At 37.7% G+C, this 18,356-nt stretch overlaps 1 protein-coding gene across 2 annotated transcripts in view; it reads right to left on the minus strand.

The window, feature by feature from the left end:
- The window catches only part of LOC143271880 (vomeronasal type-2 receptor 116-like), a 35,015-nt gene that overhangs the window by 2,449 nt on the left and 14,210 nt on the right, over positions 1-18,356 (minus strand). The window contains exons 3-5 of one of the 2 annotated variants that reach the window (XM_076564392.1): positions 17,384-18,129; positions 15,723-16,017; positions 1,919-2,042 (exon numbers count right to left, since the gene is read on the minus strand). In XM_076564392.1, the coding sequence (XP_076420507.1) occupies positions 1,919-2,042; positions 15,723-16,017; positions 17,384-18,129 (1,165 nt within the window). Of the gene's footprint in view, positions 1-1,918; positions 2,043-15,722; positions 16,018-17,331; positions 18,130-18,356 lie in introns of both variants that reach the window. The other variant, XM_076564397.1, reaches the window with a different exon arrangement.

An 18,356-nucleotide genomic window follows, 5' to 3' on the forward strand; every position in this document is an offset into this window, starting at 1 on the left:
ATATATATATATAATTTTGATGTTTATAAATGCAAAAATAATTAATCATGAAAATCTGTCCCCAGTTGTGTCCTTATCTGGAAGTAGGGAGAGTTTGTCCATGAGTCTTGTTCATAAGAAGCAGTAACCCCCTCCTGAAGGCAGAAACCTCTGTATATACTTATCATTAACAAGCCTTTCTTCCTGATTCTATCACCTTTGGGAACAGACCACCACCTTTCTTCCTCTTTCACTAATTTCCATCTATGAGAGTCTCAGATTTTGTGACTGTACTAAAGTGCTAAGTAGATACTGATAAAATACCATGATCACAATAAAAGAAGAACACTCAAGCAAGAGTGATAGGATATAGGTTTGTTTGGTGGAATCATATCCTGCCCATAAGTTGCAGTCTCCACCATGGAAAGTTTAGGAATCTTGAGTACAATTGCTCTGAATCATTGGACAATTGCATAGAGTCATGATGTGCTTCTAGGTTTCAAATGTTTTTATCTAGAACAATGCATTTATGGACACATGTAACTAGTTATTTTTTTAAGGCATAGAAATTTTTCTCAGTAGTGAAGAGAATATACTGCTCTTACAGAAGAACTGAATTCAGATCTAAAGACCCGTGTCAGGTGTCTCACATCTGACTGTACTCTAACTGCAAGCACCTCGGATGCCTCTCATATGCACATGCAATTGTGTACACATAAACACCCATTTCACACACACACTCACACACACACATACACACACACACACACACACACATATATATAATAAAATAATAAAAATATTTTCTGTAATTTTTGATGTATTTATTGTTGTAAATACCCTTTATTCTTATATGTTTCATATGTAAAACAATTTCCTTAGAGTTGATTTAAGTAAATTGCAGTAAGTTTTATGCGCAAGTACATAGGGATCAGAACACAACCTCTAAGACTTGGCAACATCTTTCTATTACATGGGCCCAAGGAATGAACTCATCATGAGGTTTAGTAGAAAGGGATTCAACTTCTGATCTGTTTTACTGGCCATAAATGTTCTTTAATAATTTTCATTATATACAATGATACACAACAGGATAGAAAACGTAAGTATCTGCCATTGTTATATAAACAACTCTAAATAATCATTTGACTAACATGGGTGGCAACACCATTTGGATAACTGGAGATAGTTGCTATCATTCAAATTGTGTCTTCTACTTTTTACTTTATTAACTATGCTGTATATAAAAATACTGATTATAGTACTCCATATTTTCTACTTTATGTGAGAACAATTCTCCACACTCCTCTAGATTTCAAATCACAATGGTACTTTGAAAGGGGGATCTCTGGATATAGCTTGAAATCCTTTGTATCATACTGATCAGTTTCTTATAATTTCCCAAGAATTTGTTTCCACTCTTCATTTATCTTACAGAGACAGAAGACTTATATTTGGTTTCGAGAACCCACATAGCAGAGTGCAAGGGATCAGAAGCCCTATTCTGTTCTCCATTGATTCCCTGCATATAGATGGTGCCTATCAACTTATAAATTTATGTAGTGACACAAACATAGATGTAAATATAAAAAATAAATATTAATAAAATTTCGGGATTGGAATCTAATCTACGTGTAGTTTCAAAGGACATTAGTCACTAGTAAAGACCTTCTATGGAATTCCCTCACACTGTGGTTTGATTATCAAAATTTCTATGAGAAAAGGCCACCTACCATGGATTTTCAATGAGTCAAAGATGTATGTCATGGCATAACATGTTGCTTAAAGTGACATTGTTAATGATCATAGTATTATCAAAACTAACTTGGGAAAGTGATACGGTTTATTTTTACACACATCTTTTAGAACCTTTGATCATCCCAGTGTGTTTGGGAGGTTATGATCTATGTGAAAGATTTATTTAACAGCAAACACTCACTTGTCTCATTAGAAACTTCATTTTCTGGGCAGGGGATGCAATCAAAACAGCAGGCAGAAATTCCCTTCTGCATGAATTTTCTGAATCCAGGACCACAATAAGCACTGCACACAGAGGGTGGCATCTGAGGATAATTAGACATATGCTGATATCAGGAGTTTTACTTACATCTTCCATAACAAAATTATATTAGTATGAAGAAATATCAATGAGCTCATTTTCTGTATACCAAATGAGTGACCACATTAAACTTAGTATATTTTATAATGCCAAACAAGCAAATGTGGTGGTATCGTGTTCCCCAAAACATTGTGCACCCTTATAAACTCATCTGGGTTCAGAGACAGAACATCCACAATATTAAACATAGAGGATAGGCAGTGGTAGCACACGCCTTTAATCATTAAAAATTCTGCTAGGCAGAAATCCATGTCTTCAAGGATACAGCCAAGCATGTTGACTGAAGCCTTTAATCCTAGAAAGAGAGCCTTTCATCTCAGGGCATGGTGGTAGCAAGCAGATAGATATATAAGGTATGAGGATCAGGAACAAGAAGCATTTGGCTGGTTAAGCATTTGTCTGGTTAAGCTTTTAGGTTTTGAGCAGAACAGTTCAGGTGAGAGCTATTCGGATATAAGGACACAGAGGCTTCCAGTCTGAGGAAACAAGATCAGCTGAGAAGTTGGCCAGGTGAGGTTATCTGTGTCTTGTTCTGTCTCTCTGATCTTCCAGTGTTCACCCCGATACCTGGCCTTAAGTTTGGTTTCATTAATAAAATCTTTTAAGATTCATGCTACCAGCAAATGTATGTAAACAATCTGATGTAAGTTGAGTAGCCTCCCAATCTTAGAAATTCAGGAATAAGAATGGGTTCTTTGCTGTGGGCAAACACCATCGAGCTTGCAAACTGAATTGTCTAGTTAATTTCACCTTGACAGAAAGTACATTACAAAAGTTAGAGAGAAGTGTAACTAAAATATTTCTCTCCATTGGACTAGGCAGCTGTCATAATATTTATGCATTTTATTACTGCATAATTGATGTATGAGTCCCCAGTATACTGTGGGCAGTGCTGTCCCTAGGCAGCGCTATAGGAGAAATCAACCAGAGCAAAGCAGTAGACAATGTTCCTTTTGGGTCCATACTGTAGTTGAAGGATCCAAATCCTTGCTTTGTCTTCCCTTTAGTTTAACCCATGAGCCTAATCAACCCTTCCTCCTGAGTTTGCTTATGGTTAGTGTTTAATTACAGCAACAGTGCAACAAAGTAGGATAAATGGATATCAGAAACATGGGAAATATCTCTTCAAATCTCTGACAGCAAGCATGACTCCAATAAATAGCACTGCACAACATGACAAGCAGAGTGTAAAGAGAATCACAGCTAATTAGGCAGAGCCTGGTATATTTCTGGTGACAAAGTGTTGAACTAATATGCATTGAACTGAAAGGTGGAATGTTTCATGAGGTGAAAGGGCCATATAATGCTAGCAAATATTTGGGGAACTGGAATAAAAGTGAGATTGTTGAAAGTTAATTATTGGATTTCTTAAAATTTAAAATATAAAAACTTTATAATCAAAAACCTGGTGATAGGGATCTATATACTGTTTAACACAGCTGCTGATGATCAGGTACTCACATGCCATCCTTTGTTGAGTATTGAGTTCTGTGTCAGAACCAGAGTGTCTCCGATGCAAGGGCTCTTTCATGTTCTCCATAGTGTGATTAATTACAAATGTCGTTTTTGTTGTGGTTTTCTTGAAACAGGGTTTCACAAAGTATTATTGGTATATCACAACTAACTATATATAGTAGGTTAACTAAGATCACATAGACATCTGACACTCTTGCCTCCTGAATGCTAGAATTAAAGTGTAAGCTACAAGTGGGCATATTTCTTTCCTTGTTTCTGTATTTCATGTTTATCATTTATTTTTGTACTTGCTATGATATTAAGGACTATTTTGAAGGTGAGTGGAGAAAATGTATCTTCTCATCCAATTTCTTTTTTATTCTTCATTAAATTATTTAATTTATTTGCCAACCACAGTTTCCCTTCCCTCCTCTTATCCAGTTCCCTCTCCACCATTCCTCTCTACTACAACACCCACTCCTCAGAAAGGGTAAGGTCTTCCATTAGAGTCAACAAAGCATGGCATATTAAGTTGAGGAAGGACCAAGCTCCACCCACCTTCTTCAAGCTGGGTGATTAATCCCACCTTAGGGAATAGGTTCTAAAAAGACAGTTTATGTGCCAATGACAGATCTTGTTCCCACTGCAAGGAAATACAAACAGACCAAGCTATACATTTATGACCCACATCCACAGGTATTAGGTAAGTCCCATAAAGGCTCCCTAGCTGTTGGTCTACATTCCCTCAGCTTCCACTACTCTGGTCAGCTGTCTCTGTGGGTTGACCTGTTATGATCTGGACCCACTTGCTCATATAATCCCTACTCTATTCAACTGGACTCCCAGATTTTGGCTCAGTTTTTGGCTGTGTATCTAATCATCTGCTTCCATAGTTACTAGATGAAGACTCCATGATACAATTCGGAAACTCACCATTATGATTAAATGAGGAGGCCTGTTCAAGTACTCTTTCTAGGAATCTTAGCTGGGCCCTTCTTGTAGAATCCTAAGTGTTTCTCTGGTACCAGTTTTCTCCCTATCCCCATAATGCCATAATTACTGCTTCTCTCAATATATATCCTTCATTGCTCTCCCTCTCCATCCCTCCACCAACTGGGCCATCACAAAACCTCATGTCCCCTTCACTCAGTTTATCCAGGAGATTCCAGCAATTTTTCCTCCTAAGGTGATCCATGTGTCCCTCTTTATGTCCTTTTTAACTTACTTCTCTGGTGCAAGTGTTTTCATTTGCTTTACATCTTATGTTCAGTTAATGAGTAAGCACTTCCCATGTTTCTGTACCTGGGTCTTGGTTAACTCACTCAGGATGGTGACCCTCATGCAAAGAATGGATAAAGGAAATGTGATACATTTACATAATTAGCAGCAAAAAAACAATGACATCATGAAATTTTAAAGCAAGTGGATGTAACTAGAAAAAAATCATCACTGTCTAACTTTTGCTCATTTCTTTTGATGGAGAGTCTATATATGCAACAATAGCTCATGGGGAATCACTATGTACACCACACTGGCCATAAACTGAGAAGGTTTGCTGCCTTTCCATCCAAGAGTTTGATTATAGACATGCACCACCACATACACCTGGCCTCACTTGGAATTCATTGCAATTCTTTGAGTTTCTCTTCCTGTAATATAATGGTGTCAATAAGATTGCCATAGGAAAAACCTCTTATGTGTTTGGGCTGGGAAAAATTATTTAATGAAAAAGAAAAGTTCAATAAGTCAAGATGTGTTCCTTCTATTATGTTAGGTTTTTTTTAACTTTTAAATCTGATTGGAAACTGGACTTTGTTAAGAGCACATTCTGCACACATTTGGATAATCATGTAGTCCTATGCTTGAATCTATTTATGTGCCCCATTTACTTAGCTGACCTGCATATGCTGAACCATCCCTGTATCCCTGGAATGAAGCTATATTTGTCACAGGGACAAAACTTTCTGTTGTGTTGTTGACTTATATTAGTCAGTGTTTATTTGAGAATTTTTCCACCATGTCCATCCAAGTATTTAGCCTCTCATTTACTTTATAATGTTCTATGTCTTCAAAAATCTTTCCCTCCATATTTACAGAAGGAATCTCTCTACATTTGTAAGTAAGGTTTGTTTTTAGAAGAAAAAATGAATGTTGGTTTGACAAAACAATCTTTTTGTTCATGTATTGTGATTAGAGAATGTGAAGATTAATTTTATATTGATAATTATTTGCTAATTAGTGGCCATTTTTGTTATTGCAATATTTGATACAGTTTGATAACATTTGTTTTTCTATCTGGTTTTGTAATGTTTGCTGTCTTTCTCTTCTTTGACCACTCTTATGTATCTTACTTTTCAGTGTGTAGTTGTTCTTCAATTGTCTTTCATAGAAATGTTAGTGGTTATGAATTATTAAAACTAATCTAGAAATCACTAGACATCAAAGACAATCCAAAATGTAGAAACTTCTCATACTGTGATTCGGAATGTGTGAGCAGATCTTCACAAAACACTTAAATACCATAGATGTTTCTAATGCCAGTGAAGAAATGGACTTGCTAGAAAGATGAGAGAGAGCAAAGAACACAAGTTTTCTTTTTAAATTTCCTCATATAGGCTTCCAGCACAGAGGGGGACTTTCAAAATCAAATGATGTAATTCAAAGTTGTGTCTTTCCAACTTAATATCCTGATAAAAGATGTGTCTTTTCCCAGGTAAAAGATGCCAATTACAGGCATGACTTCCTTTTTCTTCTTTTTGGGGTTTTGTTTTAGAGACATGGTTTCTCCTTGTAGCTCTGGCTGTTCTGGAGCTCTCTCTGTAAAAGAGGCTGGCCTAGAACACAAAGATCCCTCTGTCTCTGCCTCTTGAGTGCTCAGATTAAAGGCATATACCACCGTTACCTAATATAAGGCCTATCTACCTATCTCAAAGATCTGGGTAGCAAATTGATCTTCCTACTTCAAGTTAAGTGAAAATATCTCTCAAGTGTGCCCTTCATTTTTGTTTCGATAAATTCCAGATGCACTCAAGTATATACCCCTGAAGAGACTCACAGACTCTTTTGACTATAAATAACTTTGTTGGGTACAGAAACATCTTTAACTGCTTGGATTGCATCACTGTTACTCTCCCCTTTTAAAAAAGTTCATGAAGGAATCTGCTGTTAACATAGAAGGGGCCTTTCTATGAAATGGGTTTCCCTCTCTGCAACTGTTAATTTCCTTCCTTTATATGCATAAATCAAATTTTAAGTAAGATATGTGACAGGAAGCTTCTTTTCTGATATTAAATGCCCTGCCTCAAGATGGCCACCTGTATCACTATATATTGGAAAATTCCCATCGTATTTTACTGGATATACTGTTGATGTCATTGTGAGTCCTTCTTCTTCTCTTCTGCCAATTGTTTGTAAATTTGATTGTTTAATGGTAACCCCCTCCCTGGTCCTATACATATTTCATTTATCCTAATTTTTATCTTTGTCACAATTTCAGTTTTCTAATTATTCTGCTTGGTCTTCAAGGCTGCCAACTTGTCTTCAACTTTAAATATTCCTCTGGAAAATGTTTTCCTGAGATATTTTGGATTTATTTTATTTCCTTTGCAAATTTTAGTTTGACTTTTTCATAATTTTGTACATTTAGGAATGCATCTGTCATATGTTCTCTCAGTTCCTTGGTGCATGTGAGTTTTTAATCTCCATACATTATCCTGAAGGTGATTTGTGTCCTGTTTGGCATTGTGGAACATTGTTATAATCATTCTTTGAATTCTTTTTTCAGTATGTCATTGAACATACTTATATTTAAGGCTATGACTGGAACTGCGTCCTGACCACTGTCTACCACCCCCCAGCTCAACTGCTCACCTTTTGTATTTGGTTTTCTGGAAATGCAGCAGCCTGGCCAGAGTAAACATCGACATGGATCCATCATTGCCTAGCCCTTGCCTGGGACCCTGGAAATGCAGGGAGTCAGTGCAGGAAGCACAGCAGATTTCAAGGGCATCAGATGCTACCACAGCTCGAGTGCCCCGAACAAACAACATGTGCTGCCCCTTGAGCACTGAGGCACCAAGCCTAGACTCTGGATAGCAAATACCGAGTATATGGAGGTTTATTAATTTTATATTTTATTTTATTTATTTATTTTTGTTTTTCGAGACAGGGTTTCTCTGTGTAGCTTGCGCCTTTCCTGGAATTAAATCTGTAGCCCAGTCTCGCCTTGAACTCACAGAGATCTGCCTGGCTCTGGCTCCCAAGTGCTGGGATTGTTTTTTATAAATATTTTTATTTTATAATTAATTTAATTGTACCTATTAGCCATGGATTCCCCTGTCCTACCTTCTCCCATCCACTAACCTAACCCCCCAATACACCCCCCATTCCCACCTCCTCCAAGGCAAGGTCTGCCCTGGGGATTCAGCCCAGCCTGGTAGATTCAACTGAGGCAGGTCCAGTCGCCTCCTCCCTACACCAAGGCTGAGCAATGTATCTCAAAAAGGCCCTAGGTTCCAAAAAGCCAGCTTATGCATAAAGGGCAGGTGCCAATCCCACTGTGTGTGGGGAGGGGGTCCTAAACAGTTCAAGCTCATCAACTGTCTCACTTATTCATAGAGCCAGGTCCAGTTTCATGGGGGCTCCTCAGCTATTGGATCACAGTTCATGAGTTTCCACTAGTTTGGTTATTTGTCCCTGTGCTTTTTCGAATCATGGTATCAATATCTCTTACTCATATCATCGCTACTCTCTCTCTCTCTCTCAGGTTGTACTCCTGGAACGCCACCTGGGGATTAGCTGTGGATCTCTACATCTGCTTCCACCAGTCACTGGATGAGAGTTCTATCATGACAGTTAGGGTGTTCAGCCATCCCATCATCAGAGTAGGTCATCTCAGGCACTCTCTTGACCATTGCCAGTAGTCTATAGTGGAGGTATCTTTGTGGATTTCTGGGGACCTCTCTAGCACTCTGCTTCTTCCTATTCCCATGGGGTCTTCATTTATCATCATATCTCTTTCCTTGTTCTCCCCCTCTGTTCCTGACCCAGCTGGGACCTCCTGTTCCCCTAAGCTCACTTTCCAACACCCTTACCCTCCATTACTTCCCCTCACATCCAGTTTGCTCCTGTAGATCTCTTCCATTTCTCTGGCCCTGGGCAATCCCTGTGTCTTTCTTAGGGTCCTCTCTACTAGGCAGCCTCCCTGGAGTTGTGAGTTGCAGTCTGGTTATCCTTTGCTTTACATCTAGTATCCACTTATGAGTGAGTACATACCATATTTGTCTTTCTGAGTCTGAGTTACCTCACTCAGGATGATATTTTCTAGTTCCATCCATTTTCCTGCATATCTCATGATGTCATTGTTTTTTCTCTGCTGAGTAGTACTCCATTGTGTATCTGTACCATATTGTATTTATCCATTCTTCAGTTGATGGTCATCTAGGTTGTTTCCAGGTTCTGGCTATTACAAATAATGCTGCTATGAACATATTGACCATGTGTCCTTGTGGTATGATTGAATATTCCTTGGGTATATGGCCAAGAGTGGTATAGCTGGGAGGTTGATTTTGAGGGAGGTTGATTCCCAATTTTCTAAGAAAGCACCATATTGATTTCCAAAGTGTTTATACAAGTTTGCATTCCCACCAACAGTGTAGGAGTATTCCCCTTGCTCCTATCCAACATAAGCTTTCTTGAGTATTTCTGACCTTAGTCATTCTGACAGGTGTAAGATGGTATCTCAGAGTCATTTTGACCAGCATTTCCCTGATGAGTAAAGATGTTGAGCAATTCCTTAATGTCTTTCAGCCATTTGAGATTCTTCTGTTGAGAATTCTCTGTTTAGCTCTATAGTCCATTTTTTAATTGGACTCTTGGGTATTTTGATGTCTAAATTTTTGACTTATTTATGTATTCTGGATATCAACTCTCTGTCAGATGTGGGGTTGGTGAAGAACTTTTCCCATTCTGTAGGCTGTCATTTCATCTTATTGCCTGTGTCCTTTGCCCTACAAAGCTTCTCATTTTCATGAGTTCCCATTTATTAATGGTTGTTCTCAGTGTCTGTGATACTGGCGTTATCTTTAGGAAGTGATCTCCTATGCCAATGATTTCAAGACTAATTCCTATTTACTCAAGCTGTTTTTATAACTCTAGCTCTATATTAGAGCTTTGAAGTCAGGGATCATGATGCTTCCAGAAATTGTTTTATTGTAAAGGGTTCTTACAGCCATTCTGGGTTTTTTGTTATTCCATATAAAGTTAAGTATTGTTGTTTCCAGGTCTGTTGAAGAATTGTGTTGGGTTTTTGTTGGGGATTGGACTAAATCTGTAGATTGCTTTGGGTAAGGTTGGCATTTAACTATGTTAATCCTACCTATCCATGTGCAAGGGATATTTTTCCATTTTCTGACATTTTCTTCAATTTCTTTCTTCAGGGACTTAAAGTGCTTTTCATACAGTTCCTATGCTTGCTTATTTAGAGTTACCCCAAGGTATTTTATATCATTTGTGGATATTTTAAAGGGTGATGTTTCTCTGATTTCTTTCTCAGTCCATTTGTCATTTGTATACAGGAGTGTTACTGTTTTTTTTTTAAGTTAATATTGTATCATTCTACATTACTGAAGGTATTTATAAGCTGTATGAACGCCTTGGTCAAATTTTGGTGGTCACTTATGTGCTGTGGGATGGTATGTATGTCAAATTGTTCTGATTGGTCAATAAATAAAACACTGATTGGCCAGTGGCCAGGCAGGAAGTAGGTGGGACAAGGAGAGAGGAAAATTCTGGGAAGCAGAAGGCTGAGGCAGAGAGACACCGCCAGCCGCCGCCATGACCAACAGCATGTGAAGACGCTGGTAAGCCACCAGCCATGTGGCACAGTATAGATTTATGGAAATGGATTAGTTTAAGCTATAAGAACAGTTAGCAAGAAGCCTGCCACAGCCATACAGTTTGTAAGCAATATAAGTCTCTGTGTTTACTTGGTTGGGTCTGAGCGGCTGTGGGACTGGCGGGTGACAAAGATTTGTCCTGACTGTGGGCAAGGCAGGAAAACTCTAGCTACACTTATATATACTATAACGTAATCTGCAAATAGTGAAATCTTGAATTCTTCCTTTCCAATGTGTATCCCCTTTATATCCTTGTTGTATTATTGCTCTGACTAGAACTTCAAGTATTATATTGAATAATTGTGGGGAGAGCAGACAGCCTTGTCTTTTCCATTTTAGGGGAATTGATTTGAGTTCTCTCCATTTATTTTGATGTTGACTGTTGTCTTACTGGAAATTGCCTTTATTATGTTTAGATATGTCCCCTGTATTCCTGATCACTACAAGACCTTTATCATGAAGAAGTGTTGGATTTTGTCAAAGGCCTTTTCTGCATCTAGTGAGATGATCATGTGGTTTTCTTCTTTCAGTTTGTTTATTTTTTGTATTACATTGCCAGGCTTTCATAGGTTGAACCACCCTTGAATCTCTGGGAATGAAGCATACTTAATATCAGTGGATAATTGTTTTGATGTATTCTTGGAGTCTGTTTGCCAATATGTTATTGAGTATTTTTGCATCAATGTTCATGAGGGAGATCGATCTGTAGTTCTCTTTCTCTGTTGTATCCTTGTTTGATTTGGGAATCAGGGTAATTGTATCCTCATAGAAGGAGTTTGGCAATGTTCCTTCTGTTGATATTGAGTGGAACAATTTAAAGAGTATTGGTATTAACTTTGGTATTAACTCTTCTTTGAAGATCTGGACGAATTCTGTACTGAAATCATCTCTTCCTGGAATTTTTTTTGGTTGAAAAACTTAATGACTGTTTCTATTTCCTTAGGGGTTATTGGTCTACTTAATTAGTTTAACTGGTGTTGATTTAACTTAGGTATGTGGTACCTCTACAGAAAATTGTCCATTTCTTTTAGATTTTCCAGTTTTATGGAGTACAGGTTTTTGAATTATAACCCGATGATTCTCTGGATTTCCTCATTTTTAATTGTCATGTCTCCTTTTTCAGTTCTGATTTTGCTAATTTGGATGCTCTCTCTCTCTCTCTCTCTCTGCCTTTTGGTTAGTTTGGATTAAGGCTTGTATATCTTGTTGATTTTCTCAAGGAACCAACTTTTTGTTTCATTGATTACTCTCTTTATTTCTATTTTATTGAATTTAGCTCTGTATTTGCCTACTTCCTGGCATCTATATCTCCTGGGTGACTTTGCTTCTTCTTGTTCTAGAGCTTTTGATGTGCTGTTAAGTTAGTAGTGTGAGATTTCTCCAACTTCTTTGTGTGGGCATTTAGTGCTATGAATTTTCCTCTTAGCACTGCTTTTGTGGTGTCCCATAATTTTGGGTATGTGATATATTCATTTTCATTGGTCTCCAGGAAGTCTTTAAATATTTTCTCTTTCTTCCTTGACCTTTGGTGATTCAGGTGAGCATTATTCAGTTTCCATGAGATTACAGGCTTTTTGTAATTTTTGTTGTTGTTGAAATCTAACTTTAAACCATGGTGGTATGATAGAACACAGGAGAGTATTCTAATTGTTTTCATTCAGTTGAGATTTGGTTTGTGGCCGAGTATATGGTTGATTTTAGGGATGGTTCCAAGGAGTGCTGAGAAGAAGGTATATACTTTTTTGTTAGGATGAAATCTTCAGTATATATTGATTAACTCCATTTGAGTCATAACAACAGCTAAGTCCCTTATTTCTCTGTTAAGTTTTGATTTGGCACATCAGTCCAGTAGTCAGGTGTTGAAGTCTCCACTATTAATGAGTGAGTTTTTATGTGTTTTAAGCTTTAGTAATGTTTCTTTTACATATGTGGGTGCCTTTGTGTTTGGGGGATAAATGTTCAAGATTGAAACTTCATCTTGGTGGATCTTTCCTATGAAGAGTATGTAATGCTCTCCTTGGTCTATTTTTACTGATTTTAGTTTGAAATCTATTTTGCTGGGTATTAGGATGTCTATACAGCCTGCTTAAGACCATTTGATTGGAAAAACTTTTCCCAGGATTTTATTCTGAGGTAGTATCTATCTTTGAAATTGAGGTGTGTTTCCTGTATGCAGCAGAAAGTTGGGTCCTGCTTTTCTATCCATTCTGTTAGCCTGTGTCTTTTTATGGGTGAATTAATCCATTGATGTTAAGGGATCTTAATGAAAAGTGATTGTTCATTCCTGTTATTTTTTGGTGGTAGTGTGTGTACTTCACTTCTTTGGGGTTACTGTTGTGAGGTTATCTATTGCCTGTATTTTTGGGGTGTATCTGACTTCCTAAGGTAGGAATTTTTTTAGTGCTTTCTGTAGTGCTGGATTTGTGGATAGGTATTGTTTAAATCTGGTTTTGTGTTGGAATGTCTTGTTCACCCCGTCTATGAAGATTGAAAGTTTTGCTGGGTATATTAGTCTAGGCTGGCATCCATGGTCTCTTAGTGTCTGCATTACATCAGTTCCAGTGCTTCTGGCTTTCAAATCTCCATTGAGAAATCAGGTGTTATTCTGGTGGGTTTGCCTTTATAAGTCACTTGGTCTTTTTCCTTATTCCTGCTCTTAATATTCTTTCTTTATTCTGTACATTTAGTTTTTCATTATTAAATGGCAAAGAGACTTTTTTAGAGAGTCTAGTCTGTTTGGTGTTCTATAGCTTTCTTTTATCTTCATAGGTATTTCCTTCTTTAAGCTGGGCAAGTTTTCTCCTATGATCTTGTTGAATATATCTTCTGTGCCTTTGAGTTGGTATTCTTCTGCTTCCTCTATCCCTATTATTTGTAGGTTGGTTCTTTTCATGGCGTTCCACATTTCTTGGACATTTTGTGTTATGACCTTTTTGGCTTTGATATTTTCTGTGACTGACGAAACTATTTCCTCTATTGTATCCTCTACACTGGAGATTCTTTCTTCCATCTCTTGAATTCTCTTGGTTATTCTTGCATCTGTGTTTCCTGATCGATTACTCAGATTTTTTATTTCTAGCATTCCTTCTGTTTGTGTTTTCTTCATTGTTTCTATTTCCCCTTTCAAGTCTTGAACTGTTTCCCTCACCTGTTTAAATGATTGTTCATTATTTTATTTAAGGGATTTATTGTTTTCTTCCAATTTTTAATTTGTCTTTTCCTTGTTTTCTTTATAGACTTCTTCCAGTTTTTTATTTCTTTTTGTCAATTTCTTTATTGACTTCTTCCACTTCTTTGTTATTCTCTTCCTCAGTTACATTTTTTCTTGAAAAGGCTCTAGCATCTTCATTATGCCATTCCTAATGTTGCTTTCTTCCTCTTTTTCTACCTTGTGATGTTCAGACCTTGCTGTTTGAGGAGGGCTTCATTCTGGTGATGTTGTATTGCTCTTTATGTTGTTGTATGTACTTCTGCCTTGACATCGGCCCATCTCTTCCTCTTATGGGTATAAGAGGGACCTGTGTCTTAGTGAGTTCCTGTTGGTCCACTCTGTGCTTGTTGTGTCTGTGGCACAGGGAGCCATCTCAGCCCCATCTTAGTCTTGGTCTAATTGGATCAGGCAGATTCTGTGTCTTGGGGAGCTTCTCTTGGATCAACCCAAACTAGTTGATCCTGTGGCTCACTGATTCACGATTGGTCTTATCAGGGCTCTTGGTCCAGTAAGAGTTGATAGATTCTGTGTTACAGGAAGCCTCTCTTGGTCCACTGAGAGGTGGCAGATTCTACTTTTCTAAAAGCTACTCTTGTTCTGATGAGGGCTGGCAGATTCCCTGACTCCTGAGGTTATTCTTGGTCCAGTGACAGCTCTTTGTCCAAGGAGAGTTCTCTCTAGGCCTGATGATAGCTGGAGGTTGTTTTTCAAGCTTCAGAATGTTCCCTCGGGTCTCTGTAGGACGGGTATTGGGACAGGTCATGTAGATTGCAGGGTACACTGGGAGGTCATGGTTTGGGATGGCCTTACTACAGGAGCCCTGCCTACTGGCCAGCAACTGAGGCCCAGTGGGGCCAGTGTTCCTGGGGGAAATGGTGTGGCCAGGAATTGGTCCTAGGGGCAGGGCTCAATGAGTATGAAGAGTCACTCACCTCTAGGACCAATGAGAGCTGTCAGAAAGTTTTAACTGGATACCTTAAAACCACCCACATCAGAATTCATTCCTATAATATACCTTAGGTTCATAGAAGTATACATCATTTATAAATTTCCAAAGCTATTTTTTTACTACCAATAATACATCCTCCCCACACAGATGAGAAAAATTGGCACATCCTTGTTTGTTTGAGAGAATTATAAAGAACTAATGGGACCATGAAATGTTCCTCTATTGAGTATTTTTTTAAGAACATGCTTTTAGGCTGGAGAATTGGCTCAAGTGTCTATAACAATTACTGCTCATATACAGGGTTCAAGTGTGACTTTCAGCACCCACTGGGTGGCCCTGCACTCTCTCTACCACCCAGATATTCAAGCCATTGTTTTGGCATCCATATGCACCAGGCATACCAGTGTTGCAGAGACATATATGCAGACAAGTCATCCATACACATTTAATAGAAAAATGGAACAAAGAAAGAGAGAGACAGAGAGAAAGAAAGAAAGAAAGAAAGAAAGAAAGAAAGAAAGAAAGAAAGAAAGAAAAGAAGGAAGGAAGAAAAAAATAGTTACAATTCATAGGGAATCTAAATGGGCCATGAAAATGTTATCTTAATATTTGGTTAGAGATGTTGGCAATTTAGGACCTGTGGGTACAAAGGCTTAAAAAATTATTTAATAATACTTAATGATTTGAATGTGTTTACTTTACACCTCCTTACATTTACCTTCAGTCTTTCAGCATCTATGTCAAAGATTCAGCAGAAGAAAGGACAAGCACTGTATAGTAATCAGAATAGTATCAAGAAGATATTGAATGCTTCACTGGAAATGATATAGTACAGTGATAACTATTAATATTCTTTTTGTTATTAAAACAAGAAACATGTTCTGGAATGATTGAAAAATCACTGTATGCATGGTATGCATGTCTGAGAACCTCAAAGAATTAACAAAATGTCACATCAAGAACTGAAAAGAAGAGACATAAAGACAGAGGCTAGAAAATGCTTCTTAATGTGGCAGTCTATTTCAATGCATCAGTTACAAGGCAGCACCAATGGACCCACTTGACAGTGTTACTGCTGTATGACAGAAATAATTACAGTTAGGTCAGACCCACCTGTCTACTTCCTGTGGCCCACTCTATCACGTCTTCATATAAATGGAGCTCTTGACCATGTGGAAAATATGGGCTATACTCTCCTATCTTCACCTTGACTTCAAATCCATTTGGGAAATTCCAAATCTGGAAAATGTCATACTCTGCCTGTAGGTTTTCTCTCTGGATCATATTTACTTTTTCTCCAACAGGATTAGTGAAATGAGTCTTCCTCAGAAAAGAGTGCAGCTGAAAGAGAGGCAGCATTCTATAATGTATGTGTCCTTTCTTGATGTCAGAAAACATATAAATATTTCTTCTTAAAGGCAACATTATTGAAGCTGTCTATGAGAGAAATACAATAAGAGAAATAAAAGAAAGCAGATAAATAAAATTTCATAACATTCTTAGAATTTAAATTCTTTCAGAGGAAACTACAAGGAGTAACCCAGACATACATGCACACACAAAATTTGGTAAGAAAAAAGCAGAGAGAGAGAGAGAAAGAGAAAGAGAGACTCAAATCCATACAGACATATGTATATAATACAGATACATACAATATACACACATGTATATATGTCAGACACACACATCAAAATACAGTCAGAAACAGAGAGTCATACTAACCCAAACAGACACACAGAAACAGAAACCTGAAAAACACAGAGGCTCACACAAAAATGCACACATTTTTAGACAAATACACATGGGGAGACATACACATATTGAAACACACACACAGAGAAACATTGACATATACAAGTTTATGCTCACAATAAAAGATTGATAGACAGACACACACACACACACACACACACAGAGAGAGAGAGAGAGAGAGAGAGAGAGAGAGAGAGAGGGAGAGAGAGAGAGAAACAGATATTCATATGTGAAAGCAGATACACAAAACATGAAGTAGTGACATGCAGCTGAACTGAAAAACACACAGAAAAATATACATAAAACAAACACACATACACAATGACATTGACAAACGATAAATCTATTCACACTTCCACAGATAAATATGCAGATAAACAGATATGTACAATATATGCAGCAATGCAGATATACACACAGATACACAGAAAAAAAGAATCATTCTCCCATACACTGTGAGAACCATTAATTCACACACATGAACACATGTATGTCCAGAAATATATAAGAGCACCACTGTTACACAGTAATTCCTGTGTAATTACTCACAGTGTGCCAAATAGGTCCCTAGAGCCTACACTAGAGCATAATCAGTTGAGAACACTTGTGAAAAACATCTCATACACTGATTACCACATGTTTGACAATCAATGAACAAGGGCTCATCTTCTTATCATGGAGAGGGTTAATGAGAAAGGACTGTTATATTTCCAGTAATAGAAGAAGTGAAATGATATTCAGGTGGTCTCTAATTATGTTACTGATATTCCTTGATAAATTGTGTCCTCCACTCCATTGCTTTGACATTAATATTTATATCAGAATCTAGGTTTAATTCCTTACCAGGAAATAATTTCAAAATATTCCCATTTGATTAAATATTTGCTCATCCAGGAAATTGGGGCATCTGACAGACTCTTAAAGGCTATATTGATGACACATAATTTCATCCAATAGAAAAAAACACTACCTTCAAGCAGTTACCATAGTGTTCATTCCCATTATACACTTGTTGAAGAAGCATCTCATGGATAGCATGGACTGCAGTATACACAGCATTATACATGTCATAACTGTCATCACTAAAGGACATGTCAATAGTCTGTCCCATTAGAAATTGTAATGAGGCATTGGATGAACAATCCTTCAGTGTCTTACACTTGGAAGCTGAGACCTCACAGTTAAAGTTCATCCATCCCAGCCTTGCAAGGTATTCATCTGTGTATTTCAGAGGGTTCAGTGTCTGGACAAATGATTTAAGACCAAAAATCTCAGAATGGTGGTGTGTAAAAGCTAGTATCCCATGGGATGAGCCAATTGTAGAGTCTCTCTTACTTGTAGTGACATCCCACTGTGATGTGGTCAAAAATATTCTGTGTATACCTAGAGATTCCCACATTTGAAAGCTCACAGCTAGAGTACTGTCAATGTCACCATAAATGATGACTACATTTGCAGATGATGTTATGATTTGGTTATAATACACTTCAGCTCTTGATATGTATGTAAGGAATTGGGTTGGGATCAGGCATATAAAGGAAAAGCAAACTGTATTTTTCTGCATCTCAGTTCTCAAATGTGAGAGAAATTGGGTACCCTCGTCATTGTCAGAGATGGCCACTCCTATCCAGTTCCAGTTGAAGTGAAGAATCAAAGAGACCATTGCCAGTGGTAGAGCTGTATCCTTGGGGGCCATCTGATATAGATAGGGAAATTTTTCATGATCACTTAGGATGGTATGGAAAGGTCCATAGGTAAGCTGAAGGATCTAGGACAGAGTGAGCAGCATGAGGTAGCATACACTTCTAAGAACTTGTAAACACACTTTCAGCAAAGAGTTCTATAAAAACTTCTCACCTATAATTTTCCCTCATCTCAACTTCAAAAAGGGAATTGAAGCCACATAAAGTCTCTGAATAGTACTCCTGAACCACACTGTTTCACATAATTCAACATACTCTTCTTAACATCTTGTTATTGTTCCAACAGAGTCAC

This window comes from Peromyscus maniculatus, chromosome 1 (genome assembly GCF_049852395.1).
Source record: "Peromyscus maniculatus bairdii isolate BWxNUB_F1_BW_parent chromosome 1, HU_Pman_BW_mat_3.1, whole genome shotgun sequence".
Lineage (NCBI taxonomy): Eukaryota > Metazoa > Chordata > Mammalia > Rodentia > Cricetidae > Peromyscus > Peromyscus maniculatus.